The 26,459-nt window shown below is 42.7% G+C and overlaps 1 protein-coding gene across 1 annotated transcript in view; it reads right to left on the reverse strand.

Moving 5' to 3' along the window:
- PPA1 (inorganic pyrophosphatase 1) overlaps positions 1–14,732 on the reverse strand; it is a 38,310-nt gene extending 23,578 nt beyond the window's left edge. Inside the window, exons 1-2 of the mRNA NM_001075118.1 lie at positions 14,587–14,732; positions 12,215–12,273 (exon numbers count right to left, since the gene is read on the reverse strand). Coding sequence (NP_001068586.1) covers positions 12,215–12,273; positions 14,587–14,650 — 123 coding nt within the window. The 5' untranslated portion in view covers positions 14,651–14,732. The remainder of the gene's footprint in view (positions 1–12,214; positions 12,274–14,586) is intronic.
- Between the last annotated feature and the right edge of the window lie 11,727 nt (positions 14,733–26,459).

Consider the following 26,459-nt stretch of genomic DNA (forward strand, 5'->3'; position numbering starts at 1 on the left):
TGCATGAAAGTGAAAAGTGAAAGTGAAGTCGCTCAGTCCAGTCTGACTTCTTTGCTACTTTGCATCAAAAAACAGGGACTGATGATGGATCAGTACAGGAAATAAGCCAAAGGTTTCCAGACAGTAATTACCTTGCTGCTACTTTGGCTAAGCAGAAAGCTACACAGATTTATATTCAAGAGGCTAAAACTTCTGTCACTTATTTAGGTTCTTGGTCAAACTAAGGGAGACTATAGTATTCCTCAGTTTCTGCTCCAAGCCTTCTGACACCTACTCTACACAGCATAAAAAACCCCAAGAATGGTGCTATGTTGTGCTGAGTTGCTCAGTTGTATCCAACTCTTTGCCAACCCATGGACTGTAGCCCGCCAGGCTCCTCTGTCCATGGGGATTCTCCAGGCCACAATATGGAGTGGGTTGCCATGCCCTCCTCCAGGGGATCTTCCCAACCCAGGGATCAAACCAGGGTCTCCTGCATTGCAGGCTGATTTTTTACAGCTAAGTTACCACGGAAGCCCAAAATATGGAGACATTATTTAAATCCAGGACTTAGTAAACTGCTCTATCCCTGAAGTCATACTGTATGGTTTTAGAAAAAGTAACACATTATTCATGGGTAGGAAACCTCAGTGCCGGGGTCTAGCCCCGGCTGATCCAGGGTATTCGAAGGGGAGATGGCGTCGGCGACCTATTCAAATGGTAATTAGAGATATAAAGAGTAATAGAATGAGGATAGCTCAGTAGGAAAATTCAGTGGAGAAAAGAGGCTGAGTAGCTTGGTTTACGCGGAAAATCAATATAACCCGTGACACCAGGTTAGCTCTGACCACGGAGGCCACAGGCGCCCTCTCAAATAGCGGAAGGTGCCCCACCTTAGACACCTTCTCGAGTGGGTCTTAGAAGCCCAGGCAAATAAATGGTCGCAGAGGATTTCCGCGCTCCAGATGGAGACTTCAGCCGGAAGTTAAAGGGAAGAATGACATGGGGAGACCAAGCGTTGGTGAGCAAGGCCCGTAGCTTTATTTTTAACAGGGGCTTTTATACCCTAAGTTACACATAGAGGATAATAGGGGATGCAAAGTCGGCAGTTTTTGATCCTTATCAAAAACCAGGGTTTCTTTCCTGCAAATTTATCGTATACAAATGGTTTAGGTGATTTACATCATCTTCTGGCCAGAAGGCCTATTAACATTTTATGACTCTTGACAAAGACTTATCAACAAAGACTTATTTTCTCTAAGAGTAATTATTTTAAGGTTTGGCTCCATCTTCCGAAGATAAAATTGCATTCCTATAGGGCGGATGTGTAATGGGTTTACAACAAAGGAAAGAATTTATTACCTTAAGGGTCTAAAGTTACTAACACCAAGGCCACTACTTATTTTTTCTACATACCAACTGTATTAATTAATACACATTCAAGGATACAATTCAGGGGATGTGGAAACTTAGTAACACGCATTGGCTCATCAATGAAATCCTTTACTAGTTTATTCTGACAGTTTCTAACTCTCTGACAGGTTCTAAGCTATTTGAATATTTTAAGCTTCCCGTGCCTCTCGAGGCTGGGAGACTGTAAACAATCGTATGCATAGCTGTAGGAGTCCGGGTAAACTTGTGAGGCGAGTTAGAGAGCCATCTGAGGGGTTTGGATTTAAACACTCCTAATTGCCCAGGAACTTTATTAATTGGAGCTGTAAGTTAACTCTTTGACAGAGGAAACGAGATGGTGGTGGGGGACAGCCCCCAGTAAAGTCAGAGGTGAGAGCACAAAGCAATAAAGTAGGCAGACTCTGGTTTTTGGGGGGTAGATGCTCGAGAATATCCGGGGGGACTCCTGAGGCTCGATCCCGCCTTTGCGTATGCCGAGCCTCCTTCCTCATGACCTTTGTCACGAGTGGAATGCCTCACCGGCTCCCGGCACCTCAGACTCAATATGTTATTACATGTCATTCTACTCACTGGAAGCGTCTAGTAGCTAGCACCACGTCTACACCTCAGGTGTTAAAATGAAAGATCTGCACATTCGCAAACAAGTCAGAACTTAAAAGTGTACAGTAGTAATACCCTTAAGGTCCACAAGATGGCGCTGTTACTACATGAAAAGATTACCTGAGACCAGAACACCAAGGAAACTGGCTTTTTTTAAACTTTATAGGTTAAACCGTATGCCCGCAATGTGGGAGACGTGGGTTCAATCCCTAGGTCGGGAAGATCCCCTGGACAAGGAAATGGCAACCCATTCCAGTAGTCTTGCCTGGAGAATCCCATGGACGGAGGAGCCTGGTGGGCTACAGTCAATGGGGTCACAAAGAGTTGGACACGACTGAGCGACTTCACTATTTTGTATTAAAATATAGCTGATTAACAGTATTGTGATAGTTTCAGGTGGACACCAAACAGACTCAGCCATACGTATAAATTTATCCATTTTCCTCCAAACTGCCCTCCCACCCAGGCTGCCACCTAACACTGAGCAGAGTTCCCTATGCTACACAGTAGGACCTTTTTGGTTATCCATTTTAAATATAGCAGTGTGTACATGTCGATCTCAAACTCCCTATCTCCTGCCCTCATTCTTACTTTCTGGAGACCAGAAGTTTGTTCTAAGTCTGGGATACTGGCTAATCTTTTAAAATAAAATATCAACAAACGAATAAAACACCTCAAGTAAAAAAAAGGAGCGAATAAAAATCATTGATTCAAAGTTTGGAAAACACATTGAATGCTTTATTAAATGATAAACACATAGAGATCCTCAAAAACCACATTATCTAATACTACAAACCTACATAAGCTATTAAGAATGTAGAAGAAGAGAAAGAGAAAGAAACATTACTGGAAACAGAACATCTTTCAGGAAAAAACTACTGAAAACAGAAGAACTCTGAAAGCCTGAAGGTTTGGTACTTCTTAGAATTTAGCTGAGCCAAAAATAGCAAGGAGTATCCTGCAAGAAGCCTCAGAGACCATTCATTCATTTTTCATCAACAGATATGTATTGAGCACCACTGTTTTGTGCCAGATACAAGCAGTGAACAGATTTCAAGCTTTTTCAACTCCCGAAGAGTTCGGATTTCTGAACCATATCACTTAGCTTACAGGCCTCAGGCTATAGCCTGAAATCCACACATCTAGGTGAGGACCTGTGTAAAATGAATGTTTAGCGATTTTTCAAGTGTAGGTAGCTACCGTAGTGATTACTGTATCTTTTTTTAAAGCAATGAATGCATAATAACTTTCAGTCACTACTTTCCCCATCAATTATTATCAAAAGAGGGTGTCTTCCAATTATTTTGATATTTAAAAAGGGAAGACGTTCTTATTCTTTAGAAGGAACTACTAGTAAATAAGTTTGTTTCTCCTAGACACCATGTCTGCAGTTCAGGGAGCTGCCACTAGGTACACCATGATCCTCAGGATTTTCAGGGCAACTGATATGAGAAATCCAACCAATCACTCCACCGCTACTGGGGGAAAAAAAGCAACACTTTTCTGTTGAAACATTATGCATTCTATTTGGAACTCTTGCGCACTGTTGATAGGAATGTAAAATGGTACAGCCACTGTGGAAAACAGTATGGTGGCTCCTCAAAAAATTAAAAATAGAATTACCATATGATCCAGCCATTCCACTTCTGGGTATATACCCCGCACCCCCAGAATTGAAAGCAGGTCTTGAAGAGATCCCTACACCCCTGTTCGTGGCAGCATCATTCACAATAGCTAACACCCCGAAGCATCCAAGTGTCCTTCAAGGCAAGAATGGATAAGCAAAATGTGGTATGTACATACAACAGAATACCATTCAGCCTTAAAAGGGAAAGAAATGCTGACACAGGCCCCAACAGGGATAAGCCCTGAGGACATTATGCTAAGTGAAATAAGCCAGTCACAAAAAGACAAATTACTCTGTGATTCCACTCAAAGGAGGTATCTAGAGAAGTCGAACCCATAGAGATAGAGAGCCGAATGGTGGTTTCCAGGGTGTTGGGGATGGGGGAGAATGGAAAATTATTGTTTAATGGGTATACAGAATGTAAGTTTTGTGAGATGAAAAGAGTTCTGGAGATGTAGAGTGGTGACGGTTGCAAAACAAGATGAATGTACTTAATACCTCTGAACTGTATACTTCAAAGTAGTTAAGATAGTCGGTTTTATGTTATGTGTATTTTACAAATTAAAAAATTGGAAAAAAATATGCATTCTAATATTTCCAGTGTTTATGGCATTTAAATACTACCTAAAAATTCATGCTTTCTTTCTTTAATCCTAACTGGTTTCAACTATTACTTAGCTCAATGCTGGATTTAGTATCTTGTTATTCCCATTGTTAAGGCTTCTCAGAACTGTTCTCCACTTCTACTGTGTTTTGGGTTCTAAATTCCTGCTCTGGCATCAAGCTTTCAGCTCCCTGTTTACAGTTTCAGAGAAAGAAAGCCTGAAGGTTTGGTACTTCTTAGAAATTAGCTAATTTCTAAGAAGCTACATCCTACTAATTCCTAGTAAGATGACCTTGACAAGGCTGTAGGAAGCAGGGGAAAGACAAACCACAGCTTCCAAAGTCTGAAACATAGCCATCACTCTGACTGCCCACATTTATAATCATTTCATCAGTAAGACGAAAATGTTAATGCTATAGCTGTCCAGATTCTAAGGAGACCAGAAATTCTAACTCATAGCGTTCCATTAATCAAAAAGATTTAAAATAAAATTGCTTTAGAAATAGAAGAAATCAACCTATATCTCAATCAGGTTTCTAACTTCATTGATTAAACAGGAGTATTACAGTGAGCATAGGTCTCATTTCCAAACTGGTGAATTTTCTTGGGAATCAAGTCAATAGTCTGACAGGTCATTTACTAATGAACAGGCTACGACTATTAGGTAAGCTGTAACTACTAACATCATTAAGTACATATATAGGGAACATATTCTTAATTACATCCCATCCATGAATCTTAATAGTAACATTAAATGTGTCTTTATTGGGAGACTTATGAATGCCTCATGACTTATGATCTTTTCCCAACACTGGATCTGAAGTCTAGTGAACATGACTTGCTGTACTGCAAAATTGTGTAAGTGGTTTAAATTAGCATTTCCATTTTGATTCTTCATGTGTTTCTCTAAATAACTTCAGAAATCAAGTAGATACCAGACTTAGGAAGAAATACAAACTCATCCTGATTCCACCATCTTTTTATTTTTCTGTTTTGCAATAAAATTTGGGGGAAAAAAAGTGGTGACAGATTTTTCTTCTAAATTTATCAAGAGGAAGAGGCTAAAAAGAAAAGGGCAGCTTGCCTTATTTTTTTTTCTCTAACCTCTACAGTATTTTCGAAATATAAAATTCCTATCAGAAGAGCCCATGTATTAAGGAAATGCTCTACTCCCATAAAGGTGCTTTTGTAAAGGTACAGCAGATATCATTTCTAACAGTATTTTTATCCTATTAAGTACTCACTAAGGAACACCTGGTTTTAAGTTTTGACTTCAAAGTCAGTTCTGTGATTACAGGATATATCCTAAGTTGTTAGAAGTAAATGAGTTCCTCCTGTGTGCTGTTGATGGGGTTGTAAATTGGTCCTCCCTTATGGAAAACGCATGGCAGTGCCTCAAAACACACACAAGAAAACTATCACATATGATCCAGCAGTCGCACTTCTGGGTATCTGTCCAAAAGAAAGTAAATCAGAATCCTAAAGAGAGATCTTCACTGCGTTGCTCACTGCAGCATTATTCACAATAGCCAAGATATGGAAACAATCTAAGTGTCCATCAGTGGGTGAGTGGATAAAGAAGATGTGGTACACATGCACGCACACACGCAAATGGAATATTCAGCCTTTAAAAAAAAGGAAACCCTGCCATTTATGATAATACGGATGAATGTGGAAGATACTATGCTCAGTGAACTAAGTCAGAGAAAAACGAATACTACATAACCTCACTTGTATGTGGAATCTAAAAAAGTTGAGCTCATAGAAACAGAAAGTAGAATGATAGTTGCCAGGGCCGGGGGAGCTTGTAGGGCTGCCGTCTATGGGGTCGCACAGAGTCGGACACGACTGAAGCGACTTAGCAGCAGCAGAGGGGTAGGAGAAATGGGGGGAATGTTGATCTCCCCAGTCTGAAATGTACAGACTTTCAGTTATAAGCATGATAAGTTCAGGAGACCTAATGTATATATAGCATGGTTCTATGAATTCTGCTAAGATAGCAGATCTTACCAAACACACCCAAAATAAATGAGGTGGATGGAGAGGTTAATGAACATGATTAAGAGGATCATTTCACAACGTTTACACATACCAAACTTCGCACTGAACACCTTAAATACGATGACTATTCGACAATTATATCTTAAAAGAGCTGAAAAATAAATTTTTAAAAATGGGCTCCTGAAATTCTTTCAATGACAAGTAACAAAAGTCGACTGGAGAAGCTGACACAAAAGAAATGTGATTACCAAAGTTCACTTGTGTGCCCTTATTCATTTAAATTATAATTTCACAAAGGAAAACATGATTTACATCAACCAAAAAAAATTTTGCTCAACAAATTAAGTGTCCAGGGGAGACAGTTAACCCATTAAAATTTAAAAACAAACACGATTCAGTAATGCTCATTTGTTTTCCAATCACATACATTTTTACTCATAGCAGTTTCAAAAAACTCTTGTATTTGGTAATGTACACTGCCATATACCACACACAAAAAAAGTAGTAAAACTTAATTGACATAACTAATAAGCTCCTATTTTTTCCCTTCAGATGAGCTTTAAGATGACTAAATTTTGGAAATAGATAGCTTAACCATATCTGTGTTCTTTCTTATCTTTATAAAATCAAGCAAGAGTCTGCATATCAAGCTGTCAACCTTTCCTATGATTTGCAATGACTAAGAATTTTGACCATAGAACCTACACATAGAAAATGCACACTGACACCAAACTGCAATTTCAGAAAGATTTCAGAACCTCAGAAACCCATCGATGAGTATTCCAGGGTCTCAAGGCCACCAAGAATCCCCGAACTAGAGGAGTTTATAGCCTTCCCAAATGAAAAAAGTTCTTACTCATTTCTTTTGAATTCTAAGTTTAAAAAAAAATTAAGCAAACCTTTTGTTTTCCTGCCCCCCCCCACCTTTTTTTCTTTATAAATATCAAAGAGATATCAACTGTAGAAAATCTGGAAAATACCAAAAAACACAGAGGAAAACCCACCACCCATTCTCACTTGAGCCCGTGTGGCTCAGTGGTTAGCACGACAGGTTCTAACAGCTGGGTGTGCACCCTGCCACTGCTGCTTATGAATGCTGCTTGGTAACCCTGGACAACCAAGTTAATGAAAGAACCCAGCCTGGAGATTGGAATGTCGGCTAAAGGAGATAATCCACATAAGGGCTTTAGCGAGGTGCTAAATGTAATCTAAAACACCCACTAAGAGCAACAGTGCTCAGAGGGGAGGCAACTTGCTCAATATGACCAAGGTAGTTAGTGGCAAAACCAGGACTAAAACAAAGGTTTCTTACTCCCAGTTCAGTGATCTTTCTACACGAGAGCTCTGAAAGGCTTCAGACAGAACCAGTCGCTGTGGTTAACATCATCATCCTATTGTGGGGGTTTTTTGTGTGTTTTTTTTTGGTTATTGTATATTGAGATTTTATAAGCCAGGCATTATGAATGCACATTACATGCATATTTAATCATCACAACTTTTTTTTTAGTCAAATCCATCCAAAAAATTTTGTCTTTTTACTTTTTTGATTGACACATAATTGACTTAAAATATGTGAGTTTCAGGAGTACCACATGGTGATTTGATATTTATATACATTATAAAATCATCACCATAAGTCTAGTTGCCATCTGCCACCATACAAAGTGATTACAATATTATTGACTATATTTCCCATGCTGTACTACATCCTCATAACTTATTTTATAACTGGAAGATTGTACCTCAATCTCCCATAACTATTTCCCTCATCCCTGTTCAGGCAACCACGAGTTTGTTCTCTATTTATATGAGTCTGTTTCAAGTTTGTTTTATAACTTTACCTTTTTGACAAAATTGATAAATCAGAGATTATGGTCAGGATATCTGTTTTTAAAATTTAGCCATCTTAAAGCTCATCTGAGGGGGAAAAAAATAGGAGTTTATTCTTAGCTGCTGCTAAGTCACGTCAGTTGTGTCCAACTCTGTGCCACCCCATGGACTACAGCCTACCAGGCTCCTCCGTCCATGGGAGTTTCCAGGCAAGAGTACTGGAGTGGGTCGCCAGTGCCTTCTCCATTATTCTTAGTTACAACATGCCAATTAAGTTTTAATTGTTATCACTGTTCATCTATGTTCCCAGTTCTAACTTAGGTTTGGAAAACACAAAACTCCAACCAGTCTATATACATATAATGTTGGAGAAGAGGAACAGTATTTAAATTATTAATTTAGTGACATTCTTTAAAGTTTCATTTATAAAACTGTCTATAAAAACAAACAGAAAATTCAAAACAAAGCAAACCCTGTAAGGAAGTGAGTACCACTGACCCTTGGAACAACACTTTGGGTTTGAACCGTGTAGGTTCACTTATACGTGGATTTTTTCCAATAGTAAATACTACAGAACGACCTGATCTGTCAATTGAATCCCCAGATAGGGAGGAATACAGGGGGCCAACTGTAAATCATAAGCCAGCAGGGGCCTTAACCCCACATTGCTCAAGGGTCAACAATAATCTAAAAAGCATCCACTTGGGTGGCACATCTCCTCTAGAAATTTCAGGTATAGTAACAGTATCTTTAAAAAGTTAAGAATGGTACACAACTGCAGAAAATATCCTGTTCAGTTTCTAGAGCAACCACCCATTTGACTAGAAGCTTGGCTTTTTTAAAGGCAAAAAGTTCCGTATTTACATATTCACCCAACAGTCACCTGAAAACCATTACAGAGGCCTATATGGTTACAACTGGCATTTAACACAGAAGTTTAAGATATGGAATAAAAGATACCAAACTTCTAAAATTAGAACATCAACTCATGATACTTGAGCACTTTAAGGTTTTGATGTAGCTTGATTTTGATAAAGCTTTTTAATCTACCCAGTGTTTCACACGGAGAAGGCAATGGCACCCCACTCCAGTACTCTTGCCTGGAAAATCCCATGGATGGAGGAGCCTGGTGGGCTGCTGTCCGTGGGGTCGCTAAGAGTTGGATACGACTGAGCGACTTCACTTTCCCTTTTCACTTTCATGCATTGGAGAAGGAAATGGCAACCCACTCCAGTGTTCTTGCCTGGAGAATCCCAGGGACGGGGAGCCTGGTGGGCTGCCATCTACGGGGTCGCACAGAGTCGGACACGACTGAAGCGACTTGGCAGCAGCAATGTTTCACACCGTTATTCCTGATTACGTTCTGGATATTTAAATTTTCTGTTATCTCAGAAGTTTTAAGTCAGAATACACTTTGGGCTACAGATGTTTTTATATTTGATCCCAAAATAGGCCCAGAGCAAAGGGTATCCCTACAATTAAACATCCAGTGAGTGCCTCCTTCACTTGCACCCAGTGGGTCTGGAAATAACCCAAGGAGGGCATCCGGGTCACAGAGATTTCCAGAACTGGCTGGATCAATTATCTAATGACACATAATAAGAAATCACTTACTGTCCACATTTTTTTTTGGCCTCCCCATATAGCATGCAGAATCTTACTTCCCCAACTAGGGATTAAACCCATGCCCCCCAGAGTCTAAGCAAGAGTCTTAAGCACTGGACCACTCCAGAATTCCCAAATCCTACCTACATTGAAAGGTCCTGATGTGGAGTAGAATACAAGCCTTTGGGCATTTTTTCCTTGTAGAGCTGAGTTGTGTTAAAGGCACATTCCCTCATTATCATCCCTCAAACTGCAGGGCACATTAGGGATAAAGTCTATGTGTACCCACATAGAAATGTATTTACATAAACTTAATCATACTGAATTGTTTTTTCCCCCCAAAAATCACACTCTTCTGTAAACAATGGAATTAATCAGATCTTTTATTTAGGCTAGAATCCAAAATAAGTTATGTGTACCACACCCATGTTTTGTATAGACTAAACTTCCTTAAAAACAAAACAAAAACGACTCTTTCCTGCCTCTAAGGCAGGAGTCTTCAGTTCACTGAGGTCTCGACCACTGGTGAAATCCACTGTCATTGCCAGAACTTGTGCTTTTAAGCCAGCCCAGGATAGTACAACGGGGCTTCCCTGCTGGCTCAGAGGTAAAGAATCCCCAGCATTGCAGGAGACCGCTTGCAATGCAGGAGATCAGGTTCAATCCCTGGGTGGGGAAGATGCCCTGCAGAAGGAAATAGCAAACCACTCCAGTATTCTTGCCTGGGAAATCCCATGGACAGGGGAGCCTGGTGGGTTGCAAGAGTCAGACATGACCTAGCAACTACACCACCACCACCAGGATGGTACAAAGGCAGACTCTTCACTTGAGTAATCCCAGATTATAGATACAACCAGTCCTGTGTAAGACATTAAGGAGTTGCAGGGTCACCAGAGTGAAGATGTTTTACACAACATCAAAAAGTAACCTCAGCTTCCTATTTTGGGGTAACTTGTAGCAGCAACAAGATTAGGCACCATAACTGCTATGATTTTTCTGGTCCTTGGCTAGAATACTGTCCAATAACTTACAGCTATGGGCTACATGTTTCTGTCCCTCCAAAACTCGTATGTTGGAATCTTAACCCTCAAGAGTGAGGGTACAGTAGGTGTGACCTTTTGGAAATGCTTAAGACATAAGGGTGGAATCCTCATGAATCGGATCAGTGCCTTATCAAAGAGGCTCCAGGGAGATGCCCAGGTCCTTCCACCACACAAACAGCTAGAACTCTGACCAGAAAAGGGCCCTTGCCCAGACATGCTGGCACCCTGATCTCAGCCTTCTAGCCTTCAGAACTGCAAGCAACAAATTTCTGCTCTTTATAAGCTACCCAGTCTAGGTATTTTGTTACAGCAACCCAAACAGGCTAAGATACTATGAACACACACACACACACACATACATACACACACACACCCACCCACCCAGCTAGATGTCAAGAAAATGGTTTCCTTCCTTACTACATCTGTATGTCAAGGTATCAATAAACTTAGGGTCATCATTTTATACCTGTTGATTATTCAAAATGGTCTTTAATGTAACTGCAAAGTACTTCGATTACTAATTATACAAGACAATTCAAGCCAACCAAATGATGCCAAGTCAACCAAACGACGCCAATTCAAGAGGAAAGAAGGATTCTGCAGTTCATATCAACTCCCAGGAAATCAGAGGTAACAAATTAAAAGGTTCTGAATAAGTACAGCTTTGAGAATGCCACCGGAGAACACATGCCAATTAGAGGTCTCTCCTGTAACGATACCGCATAATTGGCCTCGGGCTGTTTGCTCCACTGCCTCCAGTCAGAGCCCAGCTCAGGCAGGTTACTCAGAAGCAACACACAGATTAGATTTTCTGCCAGAGTCCAAGTGTCAGGACAGAACTGTAGCAATTTCCTGGTAGAAGTACAATGAATTTATCTATTTCTGATAGTCTAGCATAGAAAAAAAGTAAGACTCAGCACACATAAGGATGAGATTTCATCTTTATTATTCTAGACAAACACTGGAATGTGATATCACAGGTATTATGTATTAACATCTAAAAGATTTGCACTCACTGTGGGTCAAGCTTCCTGGCTGAATGAAAAACAAAAACCTCAAAGGTATAAAAAAGAATCAGACATTTGTCCTTGTGTCAGTTCCTAAATATGTATAAACTTTTCCTACTGGGAGGGAGCATAAAACAAGAAATGGCTTTAAAAAAAAACTATTTAAATTTGCACAAATAATACATGTTCTTTGCAAAAAGATTAGGAAAGATAAAAAGGCAAAAATGAAAATAAAAACTAAAAGAATTACCAGCAATTCTGGTGGTTTTTTTTTTTTAACCCAGGCAGCTTTAATACATTTGTTTCTGTTCCTCTACTCCTTCTCCAAATTATAGCTGCTTCTTCTAACCAAAAAATCTGAATTGAAGACAGTCTCCTTTTTAGTCAATGCACCTTTAACTTGTAGAACAATGAGGCATTTTAAGCACTTGTTAAGACATATAAGAAAATCCACATGTCAAACTGAGCTGAGCAAAGAGACTATGGTCAGAGAATGAAGTCTTACCTTATCTGCATAAATTGGAATATCATGAAATGGAGAGATATATTGTCCTTTTTCATTTTCTGCAAAATCAATTAGAAAATATTACTCTTATTTGTTAATTACATTTCCAGATGCATGAAGTACACGTTTTTCAAGACTTTTTTTAAGAGAACGTTTAGATTTACAACAAAGTTGAGAAAAAGGTATAGAGATATCCCACATACCCTCTCCTCCCCATATCAACACCACTCGCCAGATTTTATTCCCACCCCAGAGAAACTGGTTTTATACTTGACTGCTCCAAGACCAGGTTAGGTTTTCATTCTACTTGTTCCTTAGGAGTCTAGAAGATACTAACCTCTGGTGAGGGTGGGGACTGCTTTACAAACCTGTGTACCCCAGAGCCTGTCTGCAGTGTCTGGTGTACAAAAGGCAAGCAAGCTGTTTGACCTTACATCAGTTAACAGAGCTAAGGACATAACCTGGGTAAACCGTGTTGCTTTAAGTGGTGTTTCCAGGGAGACAGAGCCATCTGAGATCATAATTTTTCTTAAGGATAATCTAGTTGTAACTCACTTTAACAGGCAATTTCTGTATTCTAGAGAACTAGCTACCATATCCAAAAACTACTTCTAAAACTTCCTCACTATTCTTTAGGAAACTTAAGGCTTAGTCTACATTGCATTCCTTCATGATTAAAAATCAAGGTGGAATAGGAAAAATTGAGCAGTGACCATCCCCATGACCCTTCAGAGTCAACAGTGATTTGTGGTCCAACCCACCATCAGTTTTTAAAAGATTGGCAGATTAACATTATAGAGGTAAAAGCTTCTCTTATTAAAGAAGGATGCTAAGAAGTCTATAATCTTTTTAAATTAAAATTATATAGTACTCACTGCTGCTGCTGCTAAGTCTCTTCAGTCATGTCTGACTCTGCGAGACCCCATAGATGGCAGCCCACGAGGCTACCCCGTCCCTGGGATTCTCCAGGCAAGAACACTGGAGTGGGTTGCCATTTCCTTCTCCAATGCATCACTACCTATGCATAATCTGAGTAAAAATTGTTTTTCTTTTGTAAATATAACTTGAAAACGATTACCGTAATCATCCCCAAACCTTCCAACTAGAGTCACTTCTCTAAGTCCCTCCCTACAGAGAAATTGTGGAGCCAACACTAACTCCAGAAAAACTGCTCAGTGAATTATTTGTCAAAGGTTTCTGCACTGCCTTCGTTGCTGAATCCTGAAATTCATAAAATGGGTGGGGGAGGTCCCACACCTTTTTTCGATTTTAAATGGCAGTCTAAACTTCAACTAGTTGTGTAACTTTACTGCTCACTTTCTTTTTCCTCTAACACCAGGCTACTTTAGGCTAGGAGCTTTGTTCTTTCAGTATTAACCATGTATACTCTCTTCCCGTCTCTTTACTGCTCTTCATACCCAGAACTCATAGAACTCACGGCACCTGCCCATTTCCTTTGGAACAAAATAGTGAAGCAGTTAAAACAGAAACTCCTCCGTTATCTCTAATAATCTTGGCAGGGTGGAAGGGGGGGGGGTGGTAAGAAGATAAAGATAAACAAAAGATAGCTTTCCCCCACCTAGGAGGCTAAAGGAAAGCAGAGCCTACAGCCTTTAAGTGCAGACTTTGGGTGGGTACCCCTTACACGCGATCCCACGGCCCAGGGGCCAAAACTTGGCACTTTCTTACTCATGCTTGCCCGACTGACGTCACCTGTTTGACGGGAGGGGAACAGCTTTCTGTTTCATAAGGCATCTTTCCAGCATCAGGGCTATGGGAAACCAAGCGTCAGGGAGACAGAAGCGCCACTGGGACCTCAGAGGGACCGGTCCAGTACTCTACTGACCGCTCCTGATCCGGGCCTCAGTTTCCCCGTCTGTAGGACGTGGGCCTGGACTTGACCCCTCCAGGTCCCCACAATCTGAGCTACAGTGGAGGAATTAAGGTCTTAGGATGTCTCCACCATCACCTCCTCTCCCCCACCCCGTTCTTCCGAATTGAATAATCCTCTTACGGGCATTAGCTTAGCCCAAGACACCTTATTTAGGGTGGCTCAGTGATTTCCTTTTCCCATCAGACACTGCCTGAGCCGGACACCTGCGAAATTAGCCTAGCGCAGGTTCAGGTCCAATCGGGCGTGTGAAAGGGGAACGCCTATCCACGCCTATCCGACGCGCGAGCGGGACGTGTGAAATGCGAGCCAGGCCCTCCCAGACCCGCCGCCCAGGTCCCCGGGACAGGAGGAGGAGGCCGGCCGGCGCCCGGGACAGCGAGCCGAGCGCGGGCCGCAACTGCTGGAGCCGGAGCCGAAGCGAGGCCCGGGAATGAATGGGCGGGCTGGCAGGGAGGGGCCGTGGGCCTCCGACACTCACTGAGGAAGACTCGGTACTCGAGGGTGAAGGGCGCCGCGCGCTCCTCGCTGCTGAAGCCGCTCATCGTGCCGGGGAACAGCCGCCGCCGCCGCCGCCGCCGCCGCTATTGCTACAGAGCCACACGCCTGCACGCGGCGCCGACTGACAAGAAATGAGCTCCGCGCCTGCGCACTGCAGAGACTGGCACGGCTAGCAGGGCGGGGAGCCGCCTTTAACGCCGCGGGCGCGCTCGAGCCCACCCCGTGCGCAGGCGCACTTCGTAAGGCGAGTCCCGGCGCCCTAGCTCCACCCCCTCGGGCCGCGCCTCCGCTGACCAGCGCTCAGCTCGCAGGCTGGGCCACGTGGCTGGCGGCCGGCTTTGGCCGTGATCCTTCTGACCTGGCGGGCTTTGTGCATCTGACCCAGAAGGGTAACCAGTTCTCAGCTTGGACCACCTAAGAATTGACTGTCGACATCTCGCGCACACTGGGAGCTCACCTTTGACTCACACAGCCTTCTCCGCAGGATAATTCCTTATCTCAAAAGAAGTTTAATAGGAGTCAGCTGCTTTACCTGACGATCTGTGCCAGTTTTCTGATCCGTTTAAGCAAAGTTAAGGCATATTACTGACACCAAGCTGTAATGGCTCCCAGCTAGGTAGGAGCTCCATCACTTTCTAGCGTGTGACATCGAGCAAATTGCTGTTAACCTCTCAGTTTCTCACCTGGGAAATGGAGCTGGTCAGAGTAAAGATTTCAGAGGTTGCAGGGATGATGAACCGAGCTGATGGACGTGAAGATCCGTCCATCAAGGGAGGAACATCCCTAGATGTCCAGTGATTAAGACTGCCCTTCTACTGAAAGGGGCGCGGATTCGATCCCACGTGCCACGTGGTGTGGCCAAAAAAATTGCAAATGAGGAAAAGAAAGGAAGAGCTGGCTTGTAAGCACTCAGGAAGTGTAACTTTTTATTCCCACCCTTATCTGCAGAGGATTAAGTCTGCACCCTCTGCTTGGGCAACACTTCCCACTCCCTTAGGACTTCAAATGGAAGCATTGGAAAAGTCCAGGCCTGAACTCAGAGTCCCTTGAGGACATTTCTCTCAGGCACAAGCTCTTTGAAGCTTATTTTTATACCACTGTTTCATGGTGTTAGGCCAGCCCCCAAAAGCTGAAGTCTGATTGACGTTATGGGCAGATAATTTACATCACTTACATCCCCAGTTCTGTATGTTGGGTTTTTCATGTAAATTTCAAAATCCTCAAACTAAGCTTTCACTTTCCTGCATTGGAGAAGGAAATGGCAACCCACTCCAGTGTTCTTGCCTGGAGAATCCCAGGGACGGGGAAGCCTGGTGGCCTGCCATCTATGGGGTCACACAGAGTCGGACACGACTGACGAGACTTAGCAGCAGCAGCAAGCAATAATTCACTAATTTGATTACAAAGTTATTTCAGAGAATGCCTAGTTTTATTTAAAATTTTTGATGGGTTGGGCCTCTTTAAATAATCTTGATTTTCTAGGCCATAAAAGATAATGTGCCTCAAAGATATTTTGATATAAACTCTTTTTCCCCCAAAAAACAATGTCTAATATGTAAAATGAGATGTTCCCTGTATTAAATGAAAACCTAGCAAGTTAATTTTCCAGGTACTGGGAGTATCCTTCCCTTGTCTCCATCCAAACTCTCATTAATCTTCAGAAAGCCATGACTCAGCGACCTTTTAAACACTACACCACACAGCTTTACCGTAATTGGAACACAAGGGCAGGAAAAAGAAAGTAGTAGGGCAGTAGTTCAATCAGTAATGCAACACGTTACTGAAAGCTAAAGGTATCTCTGCCCAGTGAACACTAAGTAGGCTCGCCTTCAGAAAGTTTCTTAAAAGGGTGTGGAAATTGAACTGCGGTGTCAGTTTTCTACCTGTAAGCAGGTGGAGCTAGTTTTCTTAGAAAAACCCCAGAATCTCATGTGTAACTGACGTGTGAACAGATAGAAATGATGCAATAGTGTGCCACATGCACTTTCCCTTTTGCTTCCTGCTACTAAGAGCAAGAAAATAAAGTCTTGCTGACCTCTGGACTTGCACACTAGCTCTTGTTTCATTGAATGTCCTGGGAGAGCCAATCAGTACTCAACCCCAGTAAAAAGCCAAATCCTGCCTTTGCTCGGGCACAAGTCAGTGCTGTATAACTTGCTCTTGCAGGCAGGTGCGGTGAGCCCACAGGCCCTTTGGACCTTGTTCTCTTTCTCATATCTCTCTGGAGCCGAGTACAGTACCTGGCCTAGAGTAGGTGTTTAATGACTCCTTGCCAGAACAATTGGTAGAGGAGTTGATGAAAAGGAGAGCAAAAATACCTTCTTAAGTATAATAGTTTGACAAAGGATGAACCCAGCTGTTCTCAAATGTTGTCTCTCTTACTCTGTAACTGGATCCAATGGTGCTTTTTAGTCCATATCCTGCACCTCCAACTTCCTGATGCCCTCTCTCTTCCTTGGCTTTATGACTGCATTTTCTTCTGACATCCCTCCTGCTTCTCTGGCCACTCCTTTCTCATTCTCCCCTTTAGCCATCTCTTCATCTGGATCATCACTATTTTTCTAACTTCTCATGTTCTTTCTCTCTAGAGATGCCCTCTCCCTAGGTTATCTCATGTATATGTTTGGTGTTAACTACCACCTATAGGTCCTATAGCAGGAAAACTTTCAAATTTATAACTACGTTTTCTTTAACACTCGTGACTGTTGTCGCTGCTAGGGGGTAGGGTTGTAGTGCTTCAAAAGACATGGTTGTGGGCCCCACAGAACTTATAGTCTGAAGGGAAGACAGACTTCAACAAATACGTGCAATAAGTTTGGATAAGTAGAGGGTGTTCCCTGGTGACCTAGTGGTTGGAATTCCAGGCTTTCACTGCCATGGCCCAGGTTCAATCTGTGGTCGGGGAACTTATTAATAGATCCCACAAGCTGTGGGGGCAAGGCCAAAAAAGAAAAAAGGTTTGGATAAGCAGAGTGATAAAGGAAGTACAAGGATTTGCATTATAGGAGCAGGGAAACTTTTCAAAGAAATGATCCTTAATCCATGACCTAAAAGATAAGAGGTGGTTAATAAAGCAAAAAGGAGAAGATAGAAGCCAGGAAGAGTGTATTAAGAGGTGAAACCAGAGAAGAGGTCAAAGTTAAGTGACAGAGGGCCTTGGGAGGCATGATACAAGGATTGGACTTTTTCTGAAGGACCAATGAAAAACCTGTAAGTGTTTTTAGCAGGAAAGTGACATGATCAGAATTGCCTTTAAAAGTAGCTCTGGGGACTTCCCTAGTGGTCCAGTGGTTAAGAATTCCCCTTGCAATGCAGGGGATTCTGGTTCCATCCCTGGTTGGGGAACTAAGATCCTACATGCTGTGGAGCAACTAAGCCCAAGCACCACAACTACAGTCTGTGCGCCTCAGTGAAAGATCTATATGACACAGCAAAGATCCCGCATGCCACAACTAAGACCCAGAGCAGCCAAATAAGTAAATAAAACACACACACAAAAGTTTGTAAGTGGCTCTGTTAGGAGCCTGAAGCCTGGATTCAAGTTTAGCAAGAACAGGCAGAGAGAACCATGAGAAGTCTGTTGCAGTGACCCAGGTAATAGGTGGTGGTACCCTGGACTTGGGTGGCAAAAGAGATGAGTAATTACAGAGCTGTGTTCAACGTAGATTCAGTGGAAGTGATCACTGGCTGGACAGAGTGGAAGATGAGCAAGATGGATTTGAGGACGATTTCTAGGTTTCTGGCTGCAACAGCTGGTTGAATGGTGTGTCATTTACTGAGATAGTTTGGTTAGGATGGAGGGTAAGAAAAATGATGACTTTAGTTTTGAATATTATAGGAAACACTGCTAGTTTCTGCCCAATAACCATATCACCTTCTCTTTTCTAAAAGAATCCTAAGTTTGTTCAGGAATCTATTCCTCTATGCATACCTTTGCTTCAGGGCAGCCAGCCCCTCCACTGTCTTCAAGAAATGCATTTTATTTTTATGTTTTTTTTAATTGAAGCATAGTAGATTTGCAACATAGTATTAGTTTCAGGTGTACAGCAAAGTGATTCAGTCACACATATATACCTATCCATTCCTTTTCAGATTCTTTCCCCTTACGAGTGCCTGTGTGGTCAGTTACTTCAGTCATGTCCGAGTCTTTGTGAACCTATGGACTGTCGCCCGCCAGGCTCCTCTGTCCATGGAATTCTCCAGGCAAGAATACTGGAGCGGGTTGCCATGCCGTCCTCCAGGGGATCTTCCTGACCCAAGGATCAAATCTGAGTCGCCTGCATCGCAGGCAGATTCTTTATGGCTGAGCCACCAGGAAAGCCCTTTATCCTTATAGATTATTGCAAAATATTAAGTATAATTCCCTGGCTATACAGTAAATCTTGTTGCTTATCTGTTTTATATATATAGTAGTGTGTATAAATTAATCCCAAACTCCTAATTTATCCTCCTTTTCCTATGCCCACAAAGAAATGCATTTTAAATAAGCTAAAACAATCAAGGTTGTTAGTATTTGTTTCAGGCATGCGAATGTGATACAATTCTTCCCAATGGGATAAAGGGAAGGCTTCCCAGAGTATTTCCAGGAAAGGTTTTATCTTAAAAGGAGGGAATACTTCTGAATACTTGTTGTTTGAAGCCACAGAAATTTTAAAAGTTGTTGTAACATCATAATCTGGGCTTCCTAGTGGCTCAGTGGTAAAGAATCAACCTGCCAATGCAGGAGACACAGGTCTGATTCCTGGATTGGGACAATCTCCTGGAGGAAGAAATGGCAATCCACTCCAGTATTCTTGCTTGGAAAATTCCATGGACAGATGAGCCTGATGGGCTATAGTCCATGGGGTGGCAAAGAGTTGAACATGACTGAGCAACTGAGCATCCATGCATGCATAGCATCATAATCTAGCCAAAACTGACCAATACAAATAACTAAAACTGCTGTAGCCCTCTTATGAGGCATCAAACATCAAGAGAGTTTGCCTGAGAACCAAGCTGACATGCAGAGATTAGCAAATCAAATGATGGAAAGAACTTGAGTTCTTGACATGTCTTTGAGATACTGACTTAACTAAGCCTGGAATTAGTTTGCCTCTGAATCTTTTACTGCATTAGATAATAAACTTCTTAGAATTTAAACCTGCTAAATTGGGGATTTCTGTTACTTGAAGTCAAAACATCTTGGCTAAAATAGACAAATAGCCTGAAAAAGGAATGAAATCCTAACTCATGCTACAACATGTTCTACCCTCCCTGAATAGAGCAAGACAGGGGGCAGTGGGGATTAATTACTGCTCAAACAGAGAATGATTTAACACCACCATTGGCTATGTGACAGATAAACTAATTTGCTCAAATCACCAAGCTTGGGTTTTTCCACCCACATTTATTTGGTTGCTTACACATGACAATAGCAGCATTTGTTGGTGTTGGGATTCAAAGGCCTGGGCATTGCAGTTAACAAGAGAACACAAATAACTCAAGGTGGGACCGACAGCCAGTTCAGCAGCTTTCATCTCATCAATGACCCCAGGGCAGAGGAGTCAGAAGATAATTTCTTTCAGCCCATGGCTGCCATGAAGGCTTGACATGGTACTGAATCAGACTAAATGTACATCATGTACTTAAACTGCTGGTATTTCTTCCATCTCAAATCTGTGGAAGCCACTGAATGTGATGAAAATATGGTCTTCTGGCCAAAACAGCAGTCTGGAACCTGGCTGGTTTTATTTTTTAGGATTAAAGGGGACTTCCATCAAGCCTCTTTCTTTCATTTTGAACCTGTTTCCCAAATATAGGAAGGAGAATTCACAGCAGCTTGAGAGAGTGGCAAAAATCTGGACTTCCTGGTCAGATGCACCAAGATTTGAGTCTCAGCTTTAGCACCATCTAGTTATATGACCTTCAGTAAGTTACTTAACTTCTTTGAAACTTACTTTTTCCATATATAATATGGGAATAATTTTAAAATACCTGTTTATGTAGTTATTTCGTTAATTCAACAGACATTTATTGAGTGCCTCCTATGTCCCGGGCAGTGTCCTAGATCTGAGTCCACAAAAGTGAGTGAAATAGATGATAGCTCCTGTCCTCATGGAGCTTATGCACTGTTGGGAGAGATAAATAACAGTCATAAAGCATTCCGGAGAAGGCAGTGGCAACCCACTCCAGTACTCTTGCCTGGAAAATCCCATGGACAGAGGAGCCTGGTGGGCTGCTGTCCGTGGGGTCGCTAAGAGTTGGATACGACTGAGCAACTTCACTTTGACTTTTCACTTTCATGCATTGGAGAAGGAAATGGCAACCCACTCCAGTGTTCTTGCCTGGAGAATCCCAGGGACGGGGGAGCCTGGTGGGCTGCCGTCTATGGGGTCGCACAGAGTCGGACACGACTGCAGCGACTTAGCAGCAGCAGCAGCAGCATAAAGCATTCAGTACAGTGCCTGGTTTTTAACAGGCCCTCAGTAAACAGTTTGAGTTGACCAGAAATGTAATTTTTGAAATTCAGTACCATTTTGATATGCATTAATTCCTTCCCTATTGATTCCTCTCCTATCTCAGGGCCTTTGCGCATGATATTCTCTGGTTGGGTTGTTCTTTCCTCAGCTATTCCAATGGCTCTGTCTCACACTTGATTCATATCCATATTCAAATCTCAATCTTTAGAGAGGCCATTTCAGGTAACCTATTAAAATAGCCCTCCACCCCTAAACACCTTCTGTCAAGAGGATCCTTTCAATGGGTCTGTCTTGTTTTAGAGGATGAGATGGTTAGATAGCATCACTGATTCAATGGACATGAATTTGAGCAAACTCCAGGAGATAGTGAAGGACAGGGGAGCCTGGTGTGCTGCTGTCCATGGGGTCACAAAGAGCTGGACATGACTTAGCGACTGAACAACAACAAATCTTGCTTTAGACCCATTCTTGATGGATTTTTAAATCTTCTATTTAGTAATAAATTCCTCTTAGATTCAGGGCAAGATTTTGTACTAAAGTCTCGATGATATAATCATATTGAATAATGACATTTCAACATAATCATATTTTTAAAGATATATTTGAAAACACTGTGAATAAAAGATATAAGAATGACCAATAAGCATATGGAAAGATGCCCAGCATCCCTAGTCATCAGGAAAATTTTCTAAACACTGATACTACTCAGTGTTGGCAAGAACAACTGGAGCACTTGTATACTGCTGATGGGAATGCAAAATGGCACAGCAATTTTGGAAAATACTTTGGCAGTTTCTTGCATAGTAAAACTATACACTTACTCTCAACCCAACCCACTCCTAGGTTACTCAATAGAACTGAAAACACATATACATATAAGGACTTATGTGTGTTCATAGCAGCATTATTCATAATTCGTAAATTCATAAAAAGTGTTAACAACTCAAATATCTATCCACTGATGAATAGACAAATAAAATATTATAGAGCCATTCAATGGAATACTACCCAGGTACAGAAAGGAACAAACTTCATTGTTTGTTGATTTATGCTTCAACATGGATGAATCTCAAAAGCATTATTCTAAGTGAAATAAGCCAGATCAAAAGTGAAATAAGCCAGATCAAAAAGCTACACAAGTAGATGACCTTCCAAAATCAAATGAGTGGTTATCTGGGGCCTGGAGGAGCGGAGAAAGTTGACTACAAATTGGCACAAGGGAATTTGGGGGAGATTCTGGAAATATCTTGAGTGTAGTGGTGGTTACATGACTGTATACAATAGCTAGAACTCATCAAAATGTACAGTTAAGGTGGGTGAATTTTACTGCATGTAAAGTATGCCTTAATAAAGCTGTTATAAAATTTTTAAACATATATACACATAGAAAATAATTCCACAATTATCTCTTGTGGCTAGATTTGGGTGCTTTTTATTTTCGTCTCTTTGTTTATCTAAATCTTGTAAAATTTCCACAATGGAGTGTTTGTGTAAAGAGAGAAAAAGAGAAACAATAAAATGTCATAAACATAAATAATTGGGTTATTCAACAAGGAATCTATTGTGGATTCAACATTGTTTGCTTGCAGTGAAGCCCATTTGGGTCACCTCCTTCTCATTTGTCTTTCCTCAGTGGCACTTCAGAGGGGTGAGCTGAGGAAACATGCAGAAAGGCACAGTGCTTAATAGCAATGCTTTGTCTATCCAGCTCTCGGCTTGGCTCTCACCTGGCTTTCTGGATGAATACACAGTAGACTAATGATAGGGGGGCTCTCATCCGACTTTGCCAACTCTGCCCTCCATTCCAACCCAAATCATGCATCCCCTGCGCCCCAAGAGAAAGTCCTCGGCCTACGGCCGGCAGACTGTGGTGTGCGGGGCCCAGGCTGGGCATCCGCCTCCAGCTCCCGTTGGCCTGTTGAGTGCTGCGTGGTGAAGTCAAGAGGCCATTCATCAGCGAAGACCCATGATTAGAATGACCACTCGTGCTGCAAGTGGCAGGACAGGACACGGAGTCCCTCCAAGAGTTCCTCTGGGGTGGGGATGCTCAGTGTCCACAGGCCTTTGGCCCTTTCCCCCATCACACATCCAATTCATTTCCAAACTTGCTGCCTGTGAAAAGGCAGTCACCTTAGGAGACCCAGCCAACCTGTAGGCAAATAGCAGCACATGGGCAGAAGTCCACGTTACTTACCCTTGTGTACCCTGGGGCAACTGGACAGGGGCCCTGAGAGGCCCCAGGTGCTGGGTCATAGGATACCAGCCAGAATAATAAAGCTATACTTTGAAAAATATCTTCATAAAATAGTGTCTCATGGAGGGAACATACGATTTTCTAGCCACTCTGGTCAAGAAGTAAAACCCAGCTCAGAGCAGCTGGGGTGGGCTAGGAGAATAAGACAAATCATAGCTTTCCGTGAACCACTGCTTCATCACCCATACATGCCAAGTCAGAAGAGATCCTGGGTCCCAACCTGGGGCCTCTGTTCTCAGGGCTCACACAGACACTATTTTCAGGAACTTTGTCTAGCATCTGAAACCTCCACACATTATTCACAATAGTCAAAATGAGGAAGCAATCCAAATGTCCACCTGCGGATGAATGGATAATGACTGGTATATCCATACAATGGACTATTACTCAGCCTTTGAAAGGAAGAACATGACACCTTCTACAACACGGACGAACCTTGAAAACATTATACTCAGTGAAATAAGCCAATTGCAAAAGGACAAGTCCTGTGTGATTTCACCCCTACAAGGTACCTAGAGTGATCGAATTCATTGAGACAGAAAGTAGAATGGCAGTTACCAGAGGCAGGAAGAAACAGGGAGTCATTGTTTAATGGGTACAGAGTTGCAGTTTGAGATGTTAAAAAAAGTTCTGCAAATGGACAGTGACGGTTATACAGCAGTGTGAAGGCACTCAATGCCACTGAACTGTACACTGAAAAATAGTTACAGGATAAATGTTATGTTGTATATGTATTTTGCCACATACACAAGAAACCAAACCCTCCACAGATACCCACAAGGCCTCACCTCTCCTGAAAGCATCGAGTCATGCCTGAATCAAATCAAATCTGAATAAGCAGACACAGCCTTGATGGATTTTTTTTGAAAAGAAATAAAAATACCAGCAAACATATGAATTATGGCCTAGTGCAATTTTTTATTTTTTCTTTTGGCCAACCCTGTCTTTCAAAGCATGGCATCTTTGGGGAAAAGTGAAACAAAGGGGCCTTGATAGAAGGTTGGCTTGGGTGAGTGCCCTGGTCTCCCCCTAGGCTGTGATTCTGTGGTTGGGGAGGCCATGCTAAGGGAAAAACATGCACTGGAGGAAAGACCAGACAGTGTCTCCCAACAGATCTCCCCAGCCACAGGGACAAGCCTTTGGATTTAAGATGGCCCTTTCTCTGGTCTGTTTTTAGAGCCTGGCATCAGAGTTGTTTAAGGCAAGCAGCCGGGAATTCTCCAGCCTATACTCTAGTGACACAGAACACTGACAGAGAACCAGAAGTGGGTCCCAGACACGTACTAGCGAATGAGGGACAGGATGGCACACCCTTTCCTGAGACCCTCGTCCGTCATTCCTAGACACTTTGACTGGGGTGGGGTCATGATGGATCTTGGCAGCCTGCTCCATTCATGGGTTATAGATAGCATACACAGAACAGCGCAAGCCAGATGTTACAAGAGTAAACACAATAGATTCTCACTTCCCAGACCAAGAGCTTGGGGCGGGAGGGTGCGATTGCTGGTTCTGTGAGCATTCTGGCTCACCATCAGGCAAACAGCATTTGTGGGAATTTCCACCTCTCCTCCCCAATCCACCTTCCTTGAGAGGCAGGAAGGGGCATGGGAAGAAGCCATCAGAAGACAATTCTAACTCAAACCCTGCCCCCCACCCCCACCGTGGGCCTTCCCCTCTTGGTCCTTTTGAGCCTCAGTTACTTCGAGAATGGCAGAATCTCCTTCAGCCCATTTGCATGGGTCAAACGTGTCTGGGGACATGCTTGTAGAAAATACTGTACAATGGCTTAGGAGTTTTCTTCTGCCCCTACATCTAGTTAGTACTTAGAGTGGAGTCAACAGGGTTAAGTCATCGTGTGTCAATTAAGAAAACTAGTGGAGCCTCAGAGTCACATTCTCTGCCCTGGAAATGTTTCTTTTTTATTCACTAAAATTCTGGCAACAGTGTGTGTTCTATAGAGATAAGGAGGAAGTATCCAGTTAACTACAGATGACTGGGGCCATGCAAGGATCACAGGGTAATCCCAATTCCTCCCACCTCCTGGAGAGAAGCCTCTCTCCTCAAGGTGATGCAGGCATGCTGGGTGAGAGCCAGAGAAAACAAGGGGTGGATCCCATCCTTTTTTAGGGCACATGAGTTATCCATGCTATGGAGAGGTTTAGTGCTTGTCATCCCAGAGGCCTCAGGGGACACCGTAGCTTTGGTTGGCCAACTTCGCCCCCACAATCCCCTGGAGGGAGCAGGGAAAGGGCCTTGGGAATGCTGTGTACTTGTAGCTCTAGTGAGCAGATGTATTTTGGAAGGCTGAAAGTGGGTGCTCTGCCCTCCTTTCCTCCTGTCTGTGAATAAATAAACTGATGCTTCTTGTGACCCTGCAGCTGCCTGTCACATTGTGAGCTCTGACCTGGGTCTGGGTGATGGTGGTGGGTCCTATGAGAGAGGAGGGAGGGCAGACACCCCCTTCTCTGGGCTCAGACCCAGACTCTCTGCAATTGACACAGGCTCCCCAGGGATTGTTCTGCAATTGCTCAGGCATCAGTTCAGCTCAGTTCAGTCGCTCAGTCGAGTCCAACTCTTTGCGACCCAATGGACTGCAGCACAAGACCTCCCTGTCCATCACCAACTCCCGGAGCTTGCTCACTCACGTCCATCAAGTTGGTGATGCCATCCAACCAACTCATCCTCTGTTGTCCCCTTCTCCTCCTGTCCTCAATCTTTCCCAGCATCAGGGTCTTTTCCAATGAGTCAGTTCTTTGCATCAGGTGGCCAAAATATGGTAGTTTCAGCTTCAGCATCAGTCCTTTCAATTAATATTCAGGACTGATTTCCTTTAGGATTGACTGGTTTGATCTCCTTGCAGTCCAAGGGACTCTCAAGAGTCCTCTCCAACACCACAGTTCAAAAGCATCAATACTTCGGTGCTCAGCTTTCTTTATAGAGCTCATGCTCAGGCGTGACGTCCTGTTAATGGTACTTTGGGGAGAAGAGAATGGCCCTGGACACTTCTTGAAAAAAACAAGACAGACCTACACAGAACACACTGTGTTCTCTTGGGAAGGGATCAGGGGAGTGGCTTCAATCATACATAGGAGACTCCAGGACATGGACACCAAGCATCAGATGGACAGGCCAGCTTTGCTT

The sequence above is a fragment of the Bos taurus genome, chromosome 28 (assembly GCF_002263795.3).
Source record: "Bos taurus isolate L1 Dominette 01449 registration number 42190680 breed Hereford chromosome 28, ARS-UCD2.0, whole genome shotgun sequence".
In the NCBI taxonomy this organism is placed as follows: domain Eukaryota; kingdom Metazoa; phylum Chordata; class Mammalia; order Artiodactyla; family Bovidae; genus Bos; species Bos taurus.